General features: G+C 55.7%; 6 protein-coding genes across 6 annotated transcripts; 4 read left to right on the top strand and 2 right to left on the bottom strand.

Moving 5' to 3' along the window:
• Nucleotides 1-489: 489 nt before the first annotated feature.
• SPSK_06954 (phosphatidylinositol glycan, class N) lies at nt 490-3,707 on the top strand (the record flags this gene model as incomplete). The annotated part of the gene is made up of 3 exons (XM_016733624.1): nt 490-667; nt 745-2,548; nt 2,612-3,707. 3 exons carry the CDS (start codon nt 490-492, stop codon nt 3,705-3,707), a joined length of 3,078 nt encoding a protein of 1,025 aa, XP_016591494.1.
• Nucleotides 3,708-5,419: 1,712 nt separating this feature from the next.
• SPSK_08087 (uncharacterized protein) lies at nt 5,420-5,863 on the bottom strand (the record flags this gene model as incomplete). Its single annotated transcript, XM_016734732.1, has 2 exons — nt 5,420-5,703; nt 5,797-5,863. The coding sequence occupies 2 exons, from the start codon at nt 5,861-5,863 to the stop codon at nt 5,420-5,422; spliced, it is 351 nt and encodes a 116-aa protein (XP_016591493.1).
• A 161-nt stretch (nt 5,864-6,024) lies between these two features.
• SPSK_07032 (cullin 1) lies at nt 6,025-8,720 on the top strand (the record flags this gene model as incomplete). Its single annotated transcript, XM_016733702.1, has 5 exons — nt 6,025-6,171; nt 6,275-6,291; nt 6,387-6,463; nt 6,563-8,460; nt 8,532-8,720. The coding sequence occupies 5 exons, from the start codon at nt 6,025-6,027 to the stop codon at nt 8,718-8,720; spliced, it is 2,328 nt and encodes a 775-aa protein (XP_016591492.1).
• A 1,315-nt stretch (nt 8,721-10,035) lies between these two features.
• On the top strand, nt 10,036-13,744 carry SPSK_06909 (uncharacterized protein; the record flags this gene model as incomplete). Its single annotated transcript, XM_016733580.1, has 2 exons — nt 10,036-13,429; nt 13,509-13,744. The coding sequence occupies 2 exons, from the start codon at nt 10,036-10,038 to the stop codon at nt 13,742-13,744; spliced, it is 3,630 nt and encodes a 1,209-aa protein (XP_016591491.1).
• Nucleotides 13,745-14,202: 458 nt separating this feature from the next.
• Nucleotides 14,203-14,442, bottom strand: SPSK_08206 (uncharacterized protein; the record flags this gene model as incomplete). Its single annotated transcript, XM_016734844.1, has 1 exon — nt 14,203-14,442. The coding sequence occupies one exon, from the start codon at nt 14,440-14,442 to the stop codon at nt 14,203-14,205; it is 240 nt and encodes a 79-aa protein (XP_016591490.1).
• A 214-nt stretch (nt 14,443-14,656) lies between these two features.
• On the top strand, nt 14,657-19,755 carry SPSK_06865 (inner centromere ark-binding protein region protein; the record flags this gene model as incomplete). The annotated part of the gene is made up of 3 exons (XM_016733539.1): nt 14,657-14,992; nt 15,063-18,968; nt 19,063-19,755. 3 exons carry the CDS (start codon nt 14,657-14,659, stop codon nt 19,753-19,755), a joined length of 4,935 nt encoding a protein of 1,644 aa, XP_016591489.1.
• Between the last annotated feature and the right edge of the window lie 1,698 nt (nt 19,756-21,453).

The raw sequence follows: 21,453 nt of genomic DNA, 5'->3' as shown, positions 1-21,453 counted from the left end.
CAGATCGCGCCTGCGATGTGAATGGCCAGCCGCGACTGTGAGCTTTGACTTCCAGAAAAGTTGTGGTTCAACCTTTTTATTACGAACTCATTGTCGACATCGTGATTATCGAAGGGGAGCATTTCTTTTTCTTTTCCCATTCCCACATCTTCCATTTTCTTTACGCCGTTCCTTTCTTCACGTTTTTGTTGCTTATAATTCCCGTTTTTAATTTCTAATTAATCTCTTTCTTGTCGCTCCTTTCGCCTCACTCCGAAACGTCCGTGGGCATGGACCTCATCTGATTTTCCGATTCCACTCGTCCTGACGCTTTTGCGCACTGCTCTTTCTGCCTCTCCTGGGCGCTACCTTGATACGGTGCGCTCGACGCCTGGCGACGCGACCGTCCCGACGACGACACGATAGACCGGCCACCAACCGTTTCCTTTTACATCCGGCAGTTCGAAAAGCAACTATCAACGAATCAACCATTCCTGCCAGTCTGCAGCCATGGCGGGCTTCCCGCGCTTCCGGTTCCTGGCGATTGCCATGGTGTTTCATTTCGTCTACATCTTCTCCATCTTCGACATCTACTTTGTCAGCCCCGTGGTGTCTGGCATGCGGCTGTTCCAGGTAGACCGTCCCGCCGAAGCCAAAGCCCCCGCAGAGCGTCTGGTCTTGTTTGTCGGTACGTACTTCTACGACGGCCACGGTCGCCGACCGCAGATGTCCCCTGCTGTTGTTTCTAACACGATTTGCTCCCAGGTGACGGCCTGCGCGCCGACAAGGCCTTCCAAGCACTTCCCGAGCCCTACCCAAAGAACGACGACGATCTGATTCCGCGCCACCTCGCGCCTTTCCTCCGCTCCCGAGTCCTCGAGCACGGCACCTTTGGCATCTCGCACACTCGCGTTCCCACCGAGTCTCGTCCCGGTCATGTCGCCCTTATTGCAGGCCTATACGAAGACGTGTCGGCCGTCACCACGGGCTGGAAGCTCAACCCCGTCAACTTTGACAGCGTCTTCAACCGGAGCCGCCACACATGGAGCTGGGGCAGTCCCGACATCCTGCCCATGTTCGAACAAGGCGCCGTGGCAGGCCGTGTCGACGCCGACCACTACAGCGCCGACGACGAGGACTTTTCGTCCGACTCGACCATCCTCGACTACTGGGTCTTTGACCACGTCAAGGAGATGTTCGCCGAGGCCCGCACCAACGAGACCTTGGCCGCCAGCCTGCGCCAGGACAAGATTGTCTTCTTCCTCCACCTGCTCGGCCTCGACACGGCCGGCCACGGCTTCCGCCCCTACTCGAGCGAGTACCTGAACAACATCAAAGTCGTCGACCAGGGTGTCAAGGAGATCACTGAGCTGATTAACGACTTTTACAACGACGACCGGACCGCGTTTGTGTTTACGGCCGACCACGGTATGAGTGACTACGGCAGCCACGGTGACGGCCACCCCGACAACACGCGGACCCCGCTTATTGTGTGGGGTTCTGGCGTGGCGCCGCCGTTGGTGTACCCTGAGGGCGAGGGCAAGGACACGGTCGAGGCCGGCCTGGCGCCCGGCCACGACGAGTACTCATCCGGCTGGGGCCTCAGCCACATCCACCGCCACGATGTAGCCCAAGCTGACGTTGCTGCGCTCATGGCTTACCTTGTTGGTCTCGAGTTCCCCGCCAACTCGGTTGGTGAGCTACCTCTTGACTACCTGGCTGCTCCCATCGATGAGAAGGCCAAGGCAGCCCTGGTCAACGCGCGCGGTATCCTCGAGATGTATCGCGTCAAGGAGGAACAGAAGAGCCGCTCACAGCTGCGTTTCCGCCCCTACAAGCTGCTCAGCAACGAGGATGGCGGCAGCAGCACCGACCAACGCTTTACCGCCATAGAGCAGTTGATCGAAGCCGGCCACTACGAGGAGGCGATTGAGGAGGCTGCCGCGCTGCTCAAGGTTGGCCTGGCCGGTCTACGCTACCTCCAGACCTACGACTGGCTGTTCCTGCGCGCCCTCATTACCATCGGGTACCTGGGCTGGATGGCCTATGCGCTGACGACAGTCATTGATCTCCACGTCCTCAACGACACGACACGCCCGCTGCCCTCGCGTGATCTGGCCGGCACGATCTTCTTCCCGTCGACGCTCCTGGCTCTGTATGCATCTTTCTTTGCCTCGAGCTCGCCGCTCTCGTACTACGCCTACGCCTTCTTCCCCGTCTTCTTCTGGGAGGCCGTCTATTCGCGCCGTGCCAGTCTTGCTGCCGGCCGCAAACAGCTTGCTCGCACCCTCGACGCCACCGCGTCTGGCAGTTCGCGCAACGCTCGCTTTGTGTCGCTTATTTTCAACGCTGCCCTCTATATTGCCATTATCGAGTCGCTGGCCCTCGGCTACATTTACCGCGAGATTTTCACGCTGCTCTTCGTCCTGGGCGCCTTCTGGCCGGCCGTCCACGGCATTTCTTTCCTGCAGCAACACTTTACCCTGGCGGTGTTTTGGTTTGTGTCGTGCTTGTCCATGAGCACGTTTACGCTCCTGCCGGCCATGAAGACAGAGAACATTGGACTGATGTACGTTTTAAGAGGTTTATGAGAGTGCCTTTGTGGGGTCAATTTACTAACATTTGTCTTTAGCATGCTAGGAGGCACCCTTATGGTCATCATTGGCGTCGCATACCTTGTCTTTGAGGACACCATTCTCAACGACTTTACCGCAGTGAAGAAGGTCAAGTCGGCCGCTGCGGCTGCCGCCAAGGACCCCATCAGCGAGGCGCTGCTTGGTGCCCAGATTGGCCTGATCGTGCTGTCCATGTGGGTGACGCGCTCCAGCGCACTCTCGCTGCAGGCCAAGCTCGGTCTGCCCCGGGGTAACCAGATTGTAGCCCTGCTCATCTTTTTCATCTCCATCCTGGTCATGCCGCTCCTGCACCGCTCGCGCCCTAGCAACAACTATCTGTACCGCCTGATGGTTGTCTTCTTGACATTTGCCCCGACGTTTGTCATCCTGACCATTTCGTACGAGGGCCTCTTTTACGTGGCCTTTAGTGCGACGCTGTTCGCCTGGGTCCGCATGGAGCACGCCGTCTATGCGGATTCTGTGCAATCCCAGAAGTCGCAGACCGCCGAGGAACCCAAGACGACGAAGCAACAGTCCCAGTCATCGCAAAAGAAGCAGCCCTCAAAGAAAACGGCAGCGGCAGCCAAGGCCAACGGCACCAACGGCTCAGCAAAGGCTGTGAGTGAGTCTTCATCAGCATCTGCCTATCGCTCGCTGACCGTCGCCGACGCCCGTGTCGTGCTCTTCTTCTTCATCCTGCTCCAGTCAGCCTTCTTCAGCGCCAGCAATGTCGCCTCCGTCTCCTCCTTCAGCCTCGAGAGCGTCCAGCGTCTTGTGCCCGTCTTTGACCCCTTTTCCCAGGGCGCCATGCTCACTCTCAAGCTGCTCGTGCCCTTTGCTCTCATCTCCGCCAACCTGGGCATCCTCAACATGCGCCTCGGCGTCGCGCCGTCGTCCCTCTTCATGGCTGTCATGGCCATTAGCGACGTCCTCACCCTCTACTTTTTCTGGGTCGTCAAGGACGAGGGCTCCTGGCTCGAGATTGGCTCCACCATCAGCCACTTTGTCATTGCTAGTCTGCTGTGTGCCTTTGTCGCAGGCCTCGAGGGCGTGAGTGCCTTGTTTGTGTCGGGTGTCGAGGTGGTCAACCATCATGCAGAGGCTGTGCAGTAACGATGACGACGGCCATGCCGGACGGCTGATGAGAAAGAAAAAAATAAGTAGCAACATGAAGATGGGCAACTTAAGTCCCACCCCAAAAATTATATCACAAGGAACGTTGTACGGTAACGGTTTGCAGAGGACCGCAGGACCTTTTCTTATTTGTTTTGCACAGTTTATACGTCATAATCCTTTCGCGTTTGCATCTTGGAATTTCCTTAGATTTATTACATGTATATACACAAGCACATACATCATTGCCAGTTGTTTGTTTTGAACTACTGTCGTTTTGCAAAATGTCGCGTGCTATGAGTTCGCGTCGTTAGATGCCCCATAATTGACGAGGCTTTATCATGATACCAACGTCTTTAATGCCTTCCCAGTAGGGTCGAACATGTGATATTGCCATGTTTTTCAAAAGTTGGTGGTGTAGATATCCTCTACCACCCGCAAAATAATACCACCTACTGTACTCCTACTTCTCTACCGCCTGGAGATCTAGATCCCACTGACATGGAGACCTTTCTCCTTCCCAACGGGAGGATCGAGTAGAATAAGGGAACATTGGTATGGCAATCTGGGGTGGTCTTTCCTGTGTCTTGTTTTATTTATATCCGGCGAGTCTACTCTTGCTCAGCACCGGCATCGAACCCTTGGCAAACGCTTGTTTCTATGCCCTTTCGTTTCGTCTTTTGACCCGATCTGAGGTCTAGTGAGGCCTCTTTGGCCCTAGGACCCGTCGAACATACTTCGTTTTGATGTGATAAAGGTTAAAGACGACGTTGAGGCTTTTGGCCGGTTTATCGACGAATATCAACACCGAAAGCCGGCTGTCACTGTTCCGTTGTCTCCGACGTCATCGGCGTCTCCTTGGAGTCTAAAACAACGTGAACCTCCATATTCCTGGGCTCTCTTTGGCTCATCCTCCCCGACCCAGTCGTAAGTTAGTTAATCGAAATGGGCGCTTTATAACCCTGTACGGGGAGATCTCCATCATTCATTGTGACGAAACTGCTTGCTTTCAAACCTTGTAATGTGGTATGAGATTTTTGTTTGTTTCACTATTCTCCGTAGGCAAGGTAAACATTGCCGTTAAGCAAACACTGTTGTCACGTAAGGTCCTTCGGTGCGGCTCGTCTTGTTGGTGTTGGCCCTGAGTGAATAAATGCTCTGCTTAGGAGAGACCTTTAGTTTGCTTACCCATAGCCCGTCGTAGATATTTGAGGTGGTGCCTAGCATCGTTGTTTGATCCCTGTACGCTTGTAATGCTCCACACTGTTTCCCTTCAGTGCTGCCTTCTCTCCACCCCGCACTCCAGCGCCTTTCTGCCTACAGATCCCCTCCATCATACACTGCGCGTAGCGTAATTGCGCCGACCGCTTCTTGCCCCAACGAGCACCAAACGAAAGGCTGCCTTGCAGCGATGCCGCCAATTGGCCACTTACCTCTTAGTCAGATCTGCCCCAAAGCGTCGCCATCCCGCCACCGCCGCGCCCCTCTCCACCCACTGTCCAAGGCTTGAACTGTTTCTCCTTCGCTCTTTCCCTTGCCCTGTTCGATGATCACCACTTCTATCCCCTTCTTTCCTTTTGGACCTCCTTCTGGACATCTCTTGATCCGCATTTTTTTACCCAAACAACACACCGGCATCGACACGACTACGGGAGAATCGTGGCTCGTTTCCATCTCGCTTTGTGCCACCCTCTTAGCCTCAGCTTTCGACATCAGTGCATTCGTTCCCTGCGAGCAGCACCCACGCGCGCAGCCAAACAGCCGGCCCGACCGCTGCCTCGCTCGCCCCCTTGCATACGGGTCGAAACGCCCAACGCGAGGCTCCCTTCTTTTTCATTTTCCCTTTCGACCTTTCGTCCATCTGCATTGCTTGAATTCTCGAGTTTCTTGTTGCTGCCTCCCGTCACGGTTGAACATCCATCTGCCTTATTTCTATTCGTCCCCGTGCCCCTGCTGAGGCTGCCGCGCGCGTTGTCTTCTAACGCTCTTGCGGCAACTGCTTTGCTTTATCTTCGACCGTCTTCCTATCAGCGAACTGTCACCTAAACCGACGCTTTCTTTCGATTTACCTCTATTCTGTATAGCTTACGCGCATCGTCGGCCTTGTTACCCTTCCCTCGACATCTTTCCCTTCTCGTGTGCACCCGTATCGCCATCTAGATCAGTCGTTCTCAGCAAAGCTGTTTCCCAGGAACAGCATACCATCACATTATCTGTCTCGGCTCTCGAGAAACGTTGCTGCCGGAAACACCGGAACTGCACAACTGCCATTGATCGCAAAGCCACCTGGGGCCGCATCACGCAGCACCACCTCAAGATGCCCCCGGTCGCTAACGCTCGACCCGGCGGATTGGCGCTGATGCCGCAACCCAACCACGAGGATATTAACGCCACCTGGGAGTATCTAAAGAATGGAGTGAACAGCATCATGGTCAACCTTGATGGAGGCATGACGATGGAAACCGTAAGTGTACTTCCGTGGCGGTTTGCAGAGCACCTTTGTCTGGGTCGACTCGGCTCTCTTATGATGTCCTAACACTAACCCGTTTCTTTCTTTCTTATTTCAGTACATGGGAACATACACGTGAGCATACTCTCCACACCCTCTACCGCTTCGGCTCTGACAAGAGGGCTGTCCTTGTATTTAAGTTGTGATGTTAACTTTTTCGATTTCTCCAGGGCCATTCACAACTTCTGCACGTCCCAAAAGGCAGCCACAAACAATAGCCCTGCCACAGGTGCAAACTCTAGAGGAGGTATAGCACTTCTACCTCTTCCCCCCAAATTTTAACAAACTTGCAAGCTGTTCCTGTCTCTTAAGCTTTGTACGCTAACTGCTCCCTTTTGTCATGTAGCGCATCTGCTTGGAGAAGACCTGTACGAAAAGTTGACAGAGTACCTCGCCGACCATTTGACAGGCCTTCGCTTAGAGGCCGAGCACCACAGCGGCGAAGCCCTCCTGGCGTTCTATATTAGAGAATGGGATCGGTACACTGTCGCCGCCAAATACATCCACCACCTTTTCCGCTATCTGAACCGTCACTGGGTTAAGCGCGAAATTGATGAAGGAAAACGGAACGTGTACGACGTGTACATTCTGCACTTGGTGCAATGGCGCAGCATCCTCTTCGACAAGATTTCTTCTAGTGTCATGGATGCAGTTCTAAGTCTGGTGGAGCGTCAGAGAAACGGAGAAACTATCGAGTATCTCCAGATTAAGCAGGTTCTTGAGTCCATGGTATCACTTGGCCTTGACGAAAATGATGCGAGCAAAACGACACTGGACACGTACCGGTATCATTTCGAGCGGCCCTTTATCGCGGCGACGAAGAAGTACTACCAAGAAGAGAGCAGCCAGTTCGTTGGCAAGAACTCGGTTGTCGAGTTCATGAAGAAGGCCGAGAGCCGGTTGGCCGAAGAGGAAAAGCGTGTCGAGCTCTTTTTGCACCCTGATATTGCCGGGCCTCTCAAGCGGTGCTGCAACCAGGCGCTTATAGCAGATCACGCCAATCTGCTGCGCGAGGAATTCCAGGCACTGCTCGATAACAACCGCGAGGAAGACATGGCGCGCATGTACAACCTTTTGTCTAGAATACCGGACGGCCTGGACCCTCTGCGGAAGAAGTTTGAGACGCACGTTCGCAATGCTGGATTGTCGGCTGTCAGCAAAGTTGCTGCGGACGCCGAGAAGCTCGACCCCAAGGTGTACGTGGACGCGCTGCTCGAGACGCACACGCAGTACCAGGCCCTGGTCAAGAGGGCCTTTACGGATGAGCCGGAATTTACCAGGTCCTTGGACAATGCGTGCCGCGAGTTCGTCAACCGCAACGAAGTGTGCAAAGCCGGCTCTAACAAGAGCCCTGAGCTGCTAGCCAAGTACGCCGACTTCATGCTGAAGAAGAGCGGCGCAGGCGTCGAAGAGGCCGACCTGGAACTTAGCCTGGTACAGATCATGACGGTGTTCAAATACATTGAGGACAAGGATGTTTTCCAGAAATTCTACTCGCGGATGCTGGCTCGCCGCCTGGTCCATACGAGCACCTCGTCGGACGACGCCGAGGCAAGCATGATTTCCAAGCTCAAGGAAGCGTGCGGCTTCGAGTATACCAATCGGCTACAACGGATGTTCCAAGACATGCATGTTTCCAAGGATCTCAACGCTGGCTTCAAGGACCACGTCCAGGCCCTGGAGGGCAATTCGCTCGACGGCCAATACGCTGTTTTGGGTACTGGTTTTTGGCCGTTGTCGGCGCCGACTACGACGTTTGCGCCACCACCCGACATTCAAGCCGATTGCGATAAGTTCAATCGCTTCTACAAGAACAAGCACGAGGGCCGGAAGTTGACATGGCTCTGGCAGCTGTGCAAGGGCGAGCTTAAGACGAGCTACTGCAAGAGCTCCAAAACGCCGTACACTTTCCAGGTCTCAGCGTACCAAATGGCCATCCTGCTGCTTTTCAACGACAAGGACACACACACGTACGAAGAGATCGCATCGGCTACGCAGCTCAGCAACGAGTTCCTCGATCCAAGCCTGGCCATCATCGTGAAGGCCAAGGTTCTGCTCGTCACCAACGAGAATGGCGAGAAGGCTGGCGACAAGGTCGGCCCCGGCAAGACGTTCAGTCTCAACTACGACTTCCGGAACAAGAAAATTCGCATTAACCTCAATGTCGGCATGAAGGCCGAGCAGCGGCAAGAGGAGGCCGAGACGAATAAGACGATTGAAGAGGACCGCAAGCTTCTCCTTCAGGTATGCACAAGTAGCCTCTTTCATTTTCAGGTGCTTGCTATTTTTGATCAACATGCTAACAACGTCTCTAGTCGGCCATTGTTCGTATTATGAAGGCACGGAAACGCATGAAGCACGCCCAGCTTGTCAGCGAGACTATAGCGCAGATCAAGGGCCGTTTCCACCCCAAGGTTGGTGACATCAAGAAATGCATCGAGATCCTTCTCGACAAGGAATACCTTGAGCGTCTCGACGACGACGAACTCGGCTACCTTGCTTAAGGTGGGCGTGACGGGTTGCGGGGCATGCGTTCTCTTTTATGGTACTCTAGACGACGACATACCCAAAGGACTATTTCTAGCTGCCCACCTGCGGGCGCATGTATGAATATCTTTACCGCACCGGGGCGGAGCAAAGAAGAGGGGGGGCAATGTGTTTGACTGGAAACAGGATGCTTTTTTTAGACAAAAGCACAGCAGTCTTTGTTCCCGATTTTGTACAGACTGTCGCATCATATTCCCGGGCAGAAAGAGAGAGGGCGAGGGTTACTATCGCTATTTGACCTCTGCCGTTTTTTTTTCTTTCCCCCTCTTCCCCCCACACCTTGTCACTATTGTCACACTTGGCCGTTTGCTTATCATCCTCGTTCCTGTCTTTTTTCATCTGTCCTTCTCTCCTGATTCATCCATATCCATCTCATTTTCTATTTTCTCATGCCATAAACAAACGATGAAAGGGCTGAAGGACAGGTACACACCGGTAAACTACATTAGACGATAGTTTTGGGCAGAGGCTTAAGATACATTACTTATCATTTCGATGTGTTAATCTTTCTGATACATTCATTCTTTGGAGTGGCCTGTGAGCGTTGTTTCCTGTTTCCTATCAATAGACATCCGTACTTAGGTCGGTGCGGAAGCGCCTTTCTTGTAGAACAACGGCCTGCAATTTTATTATTCTGTGAAAGGGCTCGCACCGAAAGTTAATACCCTGTGAGACTGATCTTACAACATACATGTGCCCGAAATAAACTGCCGTTGTCTGTGTATCAAAACATGACTGCTGGCTTTGTCCTGGACCGTTGATGACAGGCGTCTTGTATTACATAAGGCGCCTAAACCTGTCGCCCCCACAGAAAAATCTCTACCTCAAGGCCTAGAAAATTGGAGAGCGTATGCGGATCGGACTTCTCATTGGCTGCTCGCGCAACATTGGCTTTCTGACTTTCGCGTATTTGCACCTGCCTTGTCGCTGGAGTGTCCCTCCATTCACATTGGTTGCTTTTTTGGCCTCGTTTCTTGTCCAAGGCCCTTGGATCTTACGTCTTCCCTTGTCCCCCCAGGCAGACACCGTTTTTGCATCCAGGCCGTCGATTGTGTGGCTGCTCATATTCCATTTTCGTCTGTTTCGTATTTTCTTTGGGCTGTGCATTCATCCCAGGCGTCCGTCCGAGAAGCATCCTGGCGCATTATATATCATATGTCGACCTGCCATTCACCCTTCTCGCACTCATCATCCTTGTCCTTCAGCTCTTGTCGCCGCTCAACTTCCTCCCCGAAGCGTCTTCTTCCCCGTTGCCGACCCGCCTCCAGCTGAATGAGGTGCATGCGCCTTACGACTTTGCGCAGCACTTGCAGAAGCTCAGCTCAGTCACCCGTCTTCACGTCTTCTGTTCGCCCTTCTTCGGCACGCTTCTCGACCTGCTCGACTCGCCCCGTGACCTCTTCTCCGAAGCACAGCCCCTTCCACATCTCCACGACACCCTCTGCGAAGCTGCTGTGGCCATTGCCTAGCACTCTCCTGCCGTTTACCGTACAATTCGCATCTACCTCAGCCGAGCAACGAGCGTCCTCGCCCGCTGCCACGACCCCATTCTCTTCTTCCGCTGAGCCCTCTTGCTCAGCAGAGCCCCCGGCCGACAATATGAACGGATCCACGGCGCCGGTCTCTCGGCCAAAGCGCAAGACCTCCTATACCGTCGACCAGGACAGACCCCCCAAGCTGCCACGGTCTGCCACCGGCAGCGGGTCGACTGCTGCATATGCTGGCGTGCCTGTATCAAACGTTGCCGAAGACGAGCCCATGATTGATGGCGGCTTTGAGGGCGACGTTGACGGAGTGAATGAGGCCGGTAGCTGGGCTACCGACGAGGATGGCTACCGGGACGACGACAGCACGGCCGCGGCCGATGCCGCCGAAGACGGTGCTGACAGCAACCCCAGCAGCAACGAGAACAACATCAGCAGCAACGGCCGCCACCGCCGCCACAGCAAGGTCACGCTCCAAAAACAGCTCTCGGCCTCGGTGCCACCGGCTGTCCTGTTAGCACCGGGCAGCGCCGAGACGGCCGAGTGGCAGGAGACGATCCAGCGTGTCGTGCGCAACGTCGTGTCCATCCGCTTCTGCCAGACCTGCTCCTTCGACACGGACCCGGCGCTGACGAGCGAGGCCACGGGCTTTGTTGTTGACGCCGAGCGCGGCTACATCCTGACCAACCGCCACGTCGTCGGCTCCGGCCCGTTCTGGGGTTACTGCATATTCGACAACCACGAGGAGGTCGACGCCTATCCCGTGTATCGCGACCCCGTCCACGACTTTGGCATCCTCAAGTTCGACCCGTCTGCCATCAAGTACATGCCCATCGAGTCCCTGCCGCTCAGCCCCGACCTGGCCAAGGTCGGTGTGGAGATCCGCGTGGTGGGTAACGACGCTGGCGAGAAGCTGAGTATCCTGTCGGGTGTTATCAGCCGGCTGGACCGCAACGCGCCCGAATACGGCGAGGGCTACAGCGATTTCAACACAAGCTACTACCAGGCCAGTGCGGCTGCGAGCGGCGGGAGTTCTGGCAGTCCCGTGGTCAACATTGACGGCAAGGCGGTGGCCCTGCAGGCAGGCGGCCGTGCCGATGGTGCGTCGACCGACTACTTTTTGCCTCTCGACCGCCCGCTGCGCGCCCTGCGCTGCCTGCAAGAGGGCAAGCCCATTACGCGCGGTGACATCCAGTGCCAGTTTTTGCTCAAGCCCTTTGACGAGTGCCGGCGTCTCGGCCTGACCCCGTCCTGCGAAGCCCAGATGCGCGCCGCCTTCCCCTCGGAGACGAACATGCTGGTTGCCGAGATTGTCCTTCCCCAGGGCCCCTCGGCCGGCAAGATCGAGGAAGGCGACGTGCTGGTCAAGGTCAACGACGAGCTGTTGACCCAGTTCATCCGCCTCGACGACATTCTGGACTCGAGCGTGGGCCAGAACGTCAAGCTGGAGCTGCAGCGCGGCGGCGAGACGGTCATTGTCAACGTCCCCGTCGGCGATCTGCACAGCATCACCCCCGACCGGTTTGTCTCTGTGGCGGGCGCAAGCTTCCACAATCTCTCCTACCAGCAAGCGCGTCTCTTCGGCGTCGCCTGCAAGGGTGTCTACGTCTGTGAGGCGTCTGGCTCCTTCCGCTTCGACACCTCCGACAGCGGCTTGATGGTGCAGTCGATCGACAACAAGGCGACGCCGGATCTGGAGACGTTTATTCAGGTCGTCCAGAAGATTCCCGACAAGTCCCGCGTCGTGGTCATGTACCAGCACCTGCGCGACCTCCACAGCGTGCACAACGCCATTATCTACGTGGACCGCCACTGGTCGTCCAAGATGCGTCTGGCCGTGCGCAACGACGTGTCCGGCCTGTGGGACTTTACCGACATTGGCGACCCGCTCCCGGCCCTCCCGCCTGTGCCGCGGAAAGCGTCCTTTATTCAGATGGGGCACATGCCGCACTCTGGCGTGGCCGATCTGGTCCGCAGCTTTGTTCAAGTGACCTGCTACATGCCGCTGAAGCTGGACGGTTTCCCCAAGAACCGCAGGGGGGGCATGGGCCTCGTTATTGACGCCGAGAAAGGCCTTGTTGTCATCTCGCGCGCGATTGTGCCCTACGACCTGTGCGACATCACCATTACGATTGCCGAGTCTATTGACGTCGAGGGCAAGGTTGTGTTCTTGCACCCGCTGCAGAACTACGCCATCATCCAGTACGACCCGTCGCTTGTGGACGCGCCTGTTATGAGCGCGCGTCTGAGCACCGAGGAGCTGTTGCAGGGCGCGCCCACCAATTTTATCGGCTACAACCGAATTAACCGGGTAGTCCATGCGGCCACCACTGTCACCGAAGTGTCCGCCGTGAACATCCCTGCCAACCCTGGCGCACCGCGCTACCGTGCCATCAACGTGGACGCCATCACCGTGGATACGAACCTGAGCGGCCAGTGCGGCAGCGCCGTGCTTGCGTCGGACGACGGCACCGTGCGCGCGCTCTGGCTGACGTACCTGGGCGAGCGCTCACCGTCGACGCACCGCGACGAGGAGTACCACCTGGGTCTGGCCACGCCGACGCTGCTGCCCGTGATCGAGCAGATCCAGCGCGGCGTCGTGCCCAAGCTGCGCATGCTTCCCGTCGAGTTCCGTGCCATCCAGATGCTGCAGGCGCGCCTGATGGGTGTGTCCGAAGAATGGATCCAGAAAGTGTCGGCCGCCAACACGGCGCGGCATCAGCTGTTCATGGTGACCAAGCGCACCTTTGAGCGCACCTTTGACAAGAGCCAGAACGGGTCCATTGGCCTGAAGGAGGGCGACATTCTGCTAACGCTCAACGGCCGCCTGATTACCCGTATCTCGGAGCTCGACATTATGTACAACCACGAGGTGCTCGACGCCACGATTGTGCGTGGCTGCCAGGAGATCAAGCTCGACCTCCTGACCGTCGCCGCGGACGACCACGAGACCGACCGCGCCGTGTCGTTTTGCGGCGCCGTCCTGCACCGCCCGCACCATGCCGTGCGCCAGCAGATCAGCAAGCTGTTTAGTGAGGTGTACGTGTCGGCGCGTACGCGTGGCTCGCCGTCGTACCAGTACGGCCTGGCGCCCACCAACTTTATCACACACGTCAACGGCAAGCCAACGCCCGACCTGGACGCCTTTTTGGCGGCCGTCAAGCAGATTCCGGATAATACTTGTGAGTACCCCCGTCCCTCCCTCCCCCCCCTTTGGTGTACCCCTCTTTGTTGTGTGGTGTTTCTCACTAACACGCCTAGACTTCCGCCTCAAGGCTATGACCTTTGACAGCGTGCCGTGGGTGGCCACCATGAAGAAAAACGAACACTACTTCCCTACCGTCGAGTGGATCAAGGATAAGAGAGAGCCCTGCGGCTGGCACCGCGTCACGTACGAGGGCGGCGGCAAGGTCGTCGACGGCGAGCCTGCCGAGGGTGTCCTTGTGCCGGCTGTCGAGGACAACGGCGACATTGGGGTGGCCGCGCCGGCCGAATAATGGGATCCATGTATCACAACTTATGTCTTTCTATGCTCTCATATCTTTTCTGTGTTGCTTCTGCTTTTTTTCTTTCTTTTCCCACGGCTGTATTTCCAACTACCCTTGACATGTTTGGTACGATATTGTTAGGTAAAAACAATGGATGGGACCGGAATTTTTGAAAAGCGTGTATTAAATGAAAGCAGTGACAAAGTAAAGATTGTTTGTGGATGTGAGGTAATTTGTTTTCTATTTTGTTTTGTTTTCTTTTCTTTAAACCATATTATGTCCTTTTTCTCCCCAATTTTTCGTCACTGGATTTGCTTGACCGGGCTTTTGTCGCATTACACTTTAGGGTTAAAACAATACCACTTTTGCCTTTGCTCATGATCAGCTAGCGAAAAGAAGTAAGCGGTATTCATAAGGACCTCCAGTTGTTCTTTGTACTGATTGCTCTATCGCCTGTTGACTTGGCTTTATATCCCTGCATTCACAGCGCTATGCACGACACGCGTATTGTGTGTGTGACTTGTGGCTTGTGGCTTGTGGATTGTGGCGTGGGTGTGGAGAACAATGATCCAGTTGCCGCACTTACCCAAAACAGCAATCACAATCAAAACAAACAGTTCAAGGCCCCAGCTCCACCGTTCCTTGCTTGCCGGCGTCTGGCTCTTGCCTGTTTCTTTACGTTTTTGCCCTCTTGCCCTCTTGCCCATTGTACCTTTCTGCCCCCTCTCCTTGAAACGTCGATTCTAGTTTTCCCTCTTCTCTTTCCAATTCACGACAAAGTCAACATCGACAGTCATCGACCACCACTGACTTTCGATTCCTTTCTCGACACGAATCGACTCCCATTTTTCGCCAGCCCTCTTATTCGCGTCTTCTTTCACTCCCGGTTGTATTTCGGTTCGCCGCGCCTTTTCGCCCGCCATGGCGATGAGAGGACCGCGTCACCCCATCGGGGCGGCGCCCTGGATCGCAGAGGAGCGGACAACAGCTCTGCACATTGCCCAGTCGGAGGTGGACGAGTTTATGTTCTCGGCCAAGAACGAGCTGGACTGGCTCAATGAGCACATGGCCGAGATCTTTTCGGAGAACCAAATGTGCGTTCGCTGCCTGGTAGAAGTGGTTTGGAGTGATGGGTTGGAGATTTCTAACGCGTGTCTTCTTATTAGAAATGTCGCCGACATCTTCAAGACGCCCGGCAAGTTACGCGGAAAGACGCCGCGCACAGCACGCAAAGCCAACAAGGCAGACATCCGGGCGGTGAGTTCGACATCAAGAAAGCGCAGATATACAGCTTCTATGAGTGCAAAAGAAACGCGACTGACAACAGGAAAAGCCATTAACCGACGTCTTTTCATCTACACCCAAGGGCGCCCCGAATCCTTTTGCCGTTTCCAAACTCACATCGATCCAGCAGCAACAAAGACGCCAGTCACCTACATTCACAGTCGCCGAGGACAAGCCCGCGCCACCCCGGAAGAGCCCGAGCCCGAGCCCGCAACGCGTTGTCCCTGCCAAGACAGCCGCCGCTGCAACGGCAAAGGCGAAGACAGTGGCAGCGTCATCGCAGAACACGAAGAAGGCAACATCCAGAACTGTCGCACCCGTTGCTGCTAAACCAACAAAGGCAGCATCCTCGCTTATTGACTCTGGATATCATGGAAGTCAATCGCAGGACGTGGCCTTTGGCTACGATGATGACGAAGACGAACTGGCCGGTGATGACATGTCTACCCAGCCCTTCTCACAACCGACACGTCCCGTGACGCCGGAAGTCATCGTTCGTAAGCCCGTTCCTGCCAAGGTATTGGATAAGCAGAAGGGTGCAGCCACAACAACGACCGCGGCAGCATCAGCAGCAGACTTGGCCATGTCTCCCGATGTAATGGCAGACCACCCAAGCCCAACACAGCCCACCGTGGAACCCACTTTCCACTCGGCCAAGGAAGAACAGACGGCAGTGATGGCCCCAGCCGCTCCGCCTGCCGACAAACCTGGGTCTCCGTCTCCCGATACCGAGGTTTTATCATCCTCTCCATTCTGCCCTGTCGAGTCGCCTTCATCTGCGCGGCCGACCAAGGCCGCGTCCCCGGTCAAGGCGCCAACCGTCGCGTCACCGACACGGAAACCCGTTCCTGCCCCTTCATCCCCCCTCCAGTCAACTACACCTGCCTGCCCACCGCCTCGTGAGCTTCTATCCGCCATGGGTGCTTCTGCACCCACTGCCTCAGTCGCATCACCGGCACAGGCCTTCGTGAATGTCCCACCGGCTGTTCCCACCCCGCCAATGGCATCTGTACCGGCCTTCATTGCAGAGAAGCGTGCTGCTATTGCTTCGTCCTGGCAATATAAAGAGGTGGTTGGGAAGGAAGTCGAGGACGTTGTTGTTTACGAGGAGGAAGCACATGATGATATGGTTGAGGACAATGCTGTCGCTGAGGAGGGTGTTCTTCAGCCACGAAAGGAACAGGAACAGGAACGGGAGCAGGAGCAGGAGCAGGAGCAGGATGAGGAAGAAGTTAAGGAAGAGACTGCAGCGCGTTCTCCTTCAGACCCGTCTAGCCCTGTTCGGCCGATGGTTCGCAAGAGCAGCATGAATTTTGCTTCTCTCCCTGCACGTGCTCCCTTCACCTCGAACAAGAGCCTTGGAGGTGCTGGGGCAGGATTGGCTCGCGTTGACCAGTCGCGGACGAGCTATTATAACCGTCCCACCGGTGGTAAGAGCATTGGAAACGTGCGAATGGAGAACGACGATGACCAGGACGACGAAAGGAACGCCGGAGTGAACAATGAAGCCTCTGGCGAAAAGGACATGGCGGCACACAACAAGACATATGCTCAGCGACTCCACGATCGGATCAGCATGCTGGGCAAGTCACAGGCTAATGCGCCGCGCCCTTCCAAATCTCTGGCCGCCCTTGCCCATCACCAGGAGACAAAGGCCCAGCAGCAAAAGTCGCTGTCTCCGAAGAGAACTGCTACTTCAGTTGCCGCGCCTGGTGCATTTCCCGAAGACGAGGAAGATGACGATGACGACTGGATTGTCCCTCCTGCAAACGCTGTGGCAGCCAGTACGAGCCCTGCCAAGTCCCACGCCATGGTTCCCTCGCCCACGACAGAGGGCGCTGATACTCCCGGTGCCCAGACCGAATTTGTACTTCCGAAGCAGCGCCTGCAGGATGTGTCTCGGCCTGCATCGCCTAAGAAGGTGCAGGCACCAATTATTCCTGAGAGAACAACCAGTACAGTCACCGGCCACATGAAGTCAGTTTCTGTGCCCTCGCTCCCAGTGTCTGATTCATCGGCTCTTACTACGACAAAGCCTATCTCGGTCTCCAATCCTGCCAATGCTGCCCACGTTGTTCTTGGCGCACTTTCTGAACTGCAGGACAGACCACCGTCGCCTTCCAAATCCCCGTCGCGCAACTACCGCGACAGTCCTCTCAAGCACGTGAAGAACAAACTGTCTTCCATTCTCAAAACGTCCAAGGGTCTTCTTGCTAGCAGCGCGGCATTGAGTGCCGAGGGCAAGTCCTCGCTGCTTTCTCCGTCATCGACTCGTCTTGGGCTTCTTATGGGCCCGTCAACCGACAGCCTCACCTTCAAGTCTCGCAATGACAGCACGGCCGACCTTGCGCGCCCTGATCTTTCCCGGCAGACGTCAGCCACCACCACCGTGTCGACGACGTCGTCTGCGTCAGCAGCTTCGGCCCCCTCAGACGTGCCGTCGAACCAGGAATCACCTGCGCGTCCTGAGAAGTCACCAGTTCGTTCTGAGAGCCCGACGCGGCCGCGCAAGACTCGCGCTTCTACAGAAAGAGAGCGCCGCGAGATGAAGCATCGCGAGAAGGAGCTCAAAGAGGTGCAGCGGATGGCCGAGCAGATGGGCAAATTGGAGAAGATGCGTGAAAAGGAGCGCGAGAAGGCTCGTGTGTTTGTGGAGGAGCAAGAAAAAGCCGCCGCTACTGTAGAGAATCCTGCGCAGACGCCTGCGCAAAGAGAGCTGAGAGGTCACAAGCAGGCACAACCGCAGCAGCAGCCGAAGTCACTGCCACAGTCGGTGGCCGACAGGGACGACGACATGGACGAGCTGTCGCAGCAACCTCCGCCGAAGCCTAAGCCAGAGTCGAGCTCTCCAAGTCGCGTGGCAGCGAAACCCACCCGGACAAGCCCGCGCAAAGCCAAACAGCAGCAGGCTGACAACGATGTGGACATGACCGATGCCCCTGCTAGCATGCTCCCGCCTGCTCCTCCTGCCCACAACACAGTTACTGCGAATTCGTCGGTTCCCCGGTCGGCACAAAGTACACGAGCCATCCGGCGCCCGATCAAGCCAACCAAGGATGCTCCCGCCAAGACGAAGCAAGCCCCTACGGTCATCCGTGTCAACACATCCAGCTCACAGCAGCACCAGCAGCAGTCTTCGCAGTTCCACCCTTCCAACAGCATTCTTGCTGCATCCCTGCACGAGACTCTTGTCGGTCCGCCACAGCTGAAGAACAAGGCTAGTACCGCATCTCTCCACACGAAGCCATCCTTGCAGAGTCTCAAGAGCTCTGTTTCTTCGACGGGTCGCCCCAAAGCTCTGGAGCTAGCTGCCAAGCGCAAGGAGGTTGAGGAGCGGGAGGCACAACGGAAGCGTGATGCGAAGGCGGAGATAGAGCGGAAACGGGCTGCTCTGCAAGAGCAAGAGGAGCAGCGGAAGCAGGAGCTACAGAAGCAGAGAGAACGGGAACGCGAACGCGAGCAGGCGGCGGCTGAGGCGGCGGCCGCCAAGAAGCGGCAAGCGGCCATTGAGAAGGCCAAGCAGACACGGGCGCCACCTCCTGTGCAGCGTACGCAGCTGCCCAGCGGGCCCTCGACTGACTATGGAAGAAGCGAAGCTCAGCCTCCCCGGCCGCAGTCTCGCCTGGCTACGGCAACTGGCACAAGCATGCACCGCTCTCAGGAGGAGCAGCACCGGCCGGTCAATGCTGTGCTTTCCCATACAGGCAAGGCAATGTCGAAGCGGCCTCTTCCTGGTACCGACACCTACGAAAGTCAAAACCACGGTCGTCCGGGTACCGCTGGTGGCAATGGCGGTGGCGGCAACATGCCATCGTACCAGCACAAGGATGCGAAGCGAATCCGGATGAGTGAAGAGTTCGACGAGGACGAGCTGGAGATGGGCGGCCATGCAGTGCGCGTCTCCAGCATCAAAGGCCCGCCGATCCGCCCTTCACAAGGTTTCAAGAAGGTTTGTTTCTTTCTACCTCGCTGCCATTCTTGCCTTTTGCTTTTTTTTCCCCTCCCTTTTCTGTTTTTCTGTTTTGTCTCTAACAAGCTTATAGGACTTGCCGAACAAACCAGTCTTTGGTAACGGCTACTCTACGGCACAGACGAATGTGTCGCGTGATCTCTTCAAATCTACGGTCACTGCGCAGCATAATTACCAGACCAAGACGGCTCACCCAATGGACATGGCACAGGTATCCAAGGCAGCGATCTCCTTTGCTCCTAGCGGCAACGGCGCGACTTCGGCTGCTGCGGCAGTGGCAGTGGCAGCAGCCTCGCAAGGCACGCACAAGACACCACTACGGCCGGCTGGCGCACCGCAGGCAGGAAAGTCGACGGCGAAATCGGCCGCCAAGTCTGTTGGCAAGTCTGCGGCGAAGTCGTCACCCCGCTTCCCGAACGGTGATGCCATTGAGCTGCCTGACATCCAGACAGATGACGAAGACAGCGAGGAGGAGGTTGTTAACGCGGCGCCGTGGGCAGACTCGCCGGATCTGCGCCGGGCACTCATGCGGCAGGAGACGGTCGATCCCTTCCAGGTGTTCGGCCCGCCTGGTCCCCTTAACATGGAAGAGGTGTTCAACAAGAGCAAGGACCGTTGGCACAAGTTCCGTGCGCGTGGCAGCAGCGCCAACTGGAGCGGTATTGACCGTCTCACAGATGACGACATTAGGAAAGATCTTGCTGCACGCGACAAGATTCGTCGTGAGGGCGGCTGGTCCTATGAGCTGGGCAAGGATATGTTGTAAGGCGAGTGTGCCGTACTCGCAGACGAGGGTGTGATTGTATAAGGCGAAGGACGGCAGCAGCTGCTGGGCAAAATTGGCACAAGGTTAGGCGTTTGTTTGGGTTGCATTTTGTCAGGGGTCTTTTTGCTTGTATTTTATTTTGATATATTTACCTGGTTGTGCCGCCCCTTACACAGTTTGGTTATCAAGAGGCCCGTGTCGGCGCGAGACACTGGCATTCGTTGTTATTCCATAGGGGCCAATATGGACAGCAGGGTGTCCACCATGCTCTTTGAATACAGACACATGGCGTCGCAAAGAGAAAGGAACTTCAGCCTTCGTGAATGTCCCGAATGATGAGACGCCTTGGTCTTGGATGTATGGGTTATTGAAAAGAAAACTCTCAAACAAGGCTGGCGACAAGCTGGACACAGTTCCTCTGGGAAATTCCTCTGAATCGGCTCCTCCTATTGTGGCAGTTATTGGGAGGGTATTGTTTAGGCGACGAGGCGGTCTGGGCCTCCCTTCAGGTCACTACGTCATAACCTCACATTCCCCTATGCATCGTGACGGAGCCAAGCAAAAGAAAGTACAGCGACAGACGGCAGCAGAAAGGTTCGGCGAACAAAACGGACTGATGCCTGCCCGACATCCAAGGTTTCGGAACCGGCTTGGCCTTGGCGACAAAAGGCGGCTTTGGCTGCAGTAGTACAGTGGGTAGAGCCAACACCAAGAGGCGCACGTGAAAGTAACGCACAGTAGAGTGTACGGCGACGAGCCGCTGTGGCCCTGTTTTGTTGACGCACAGCGGCGAAGCAAAACAAGAAAAAGACAGCATTGAGAAGGGAGCAGCGTCCCTGCGAAGTGCTTATTTTTTTCCCTTTTTTTTTTTGGTCCGCTTCGTGTTTTATTGTATTTTGACAACCGGGCATCGCCCGTCGCCGAAGCGGGGATTGTACAGAATATTGCTTCAATTTTCTGATGTCGTAGGCGGAGAGAAGCAGATGTCAATAGAGCCAACCACAATTTGCGGTCTGGTGTGCCCCACACAGCCATGAACCACAGGGCTTGCCCGAGGACCGCCAGCGGCTAGGTTCTAGTTGTGGGGTCATTTGTTTTGGTGCCTCCCCAGTGAGCCAGCGTAGCAGCCTCGAGGATCAACAAGGTTGTCGCGTTTTCAGGCGACGCTGAGGCCTAGCTCAGGTTGGGCTGAGGCGAACAAAGAGGGCCCCAAAACAAAAGCCCGAGAATTATTCGAGAACAAACAAACAAGAAAGGATAAACACCCCTCTTTCTACGCTGTGCCTTTTTACTCGTCGACGCAGAACACCGCCACAGAGTGCCCATTTGCGTCTTTAAGATTGAGAAGAGGGAAAAAAAGAAAACGAAAAAAAAACATCGATTCTCACAAACAAAACCTTACAAAGTTGGGAGGAACGGCGACCAACGGCGCTGCCGAGACAGAATCTTGCACACTTCCCAAACCAGTGCGACAGTGAGGCTGACAGGTCGAACCTTCTGAGTGTCCTTCCTGCGTACCTGCGGCCTGGCGTGCACTTGCCTGCTGACTACCTATTGTGTTCCTTCCTCAACATTTACGACATATTCCTCGTCGTTGATCGCAGACTTGCATTTTGACTGTTCTCTTTTCTCACGACATCCTCCTCCAGCGTTGTCGTCTCACTTGTTCATAGCACCATACCAAAACACAACCCCGAA

The sequence above is a fragment of the Sporothrix schenckii genome (assembly GCF_000961545.1).
Source record: "Sporothrix schenckii 1099-18 chromosome Unknown Cont41, whole genome shotgun sequence".
NCBI classification, from domain to species: Eukaryota; Fungi; Ascomycota; class Sordariomycetes; order Ophiostomatales; family Ophiostomataceae; genus Sporothrix; species Sporothrix schenckii.
Note: the sequence above shows the minus strand (reverse complement) of the source record. Positions and strands in the feature narration are given on the sequence as shown.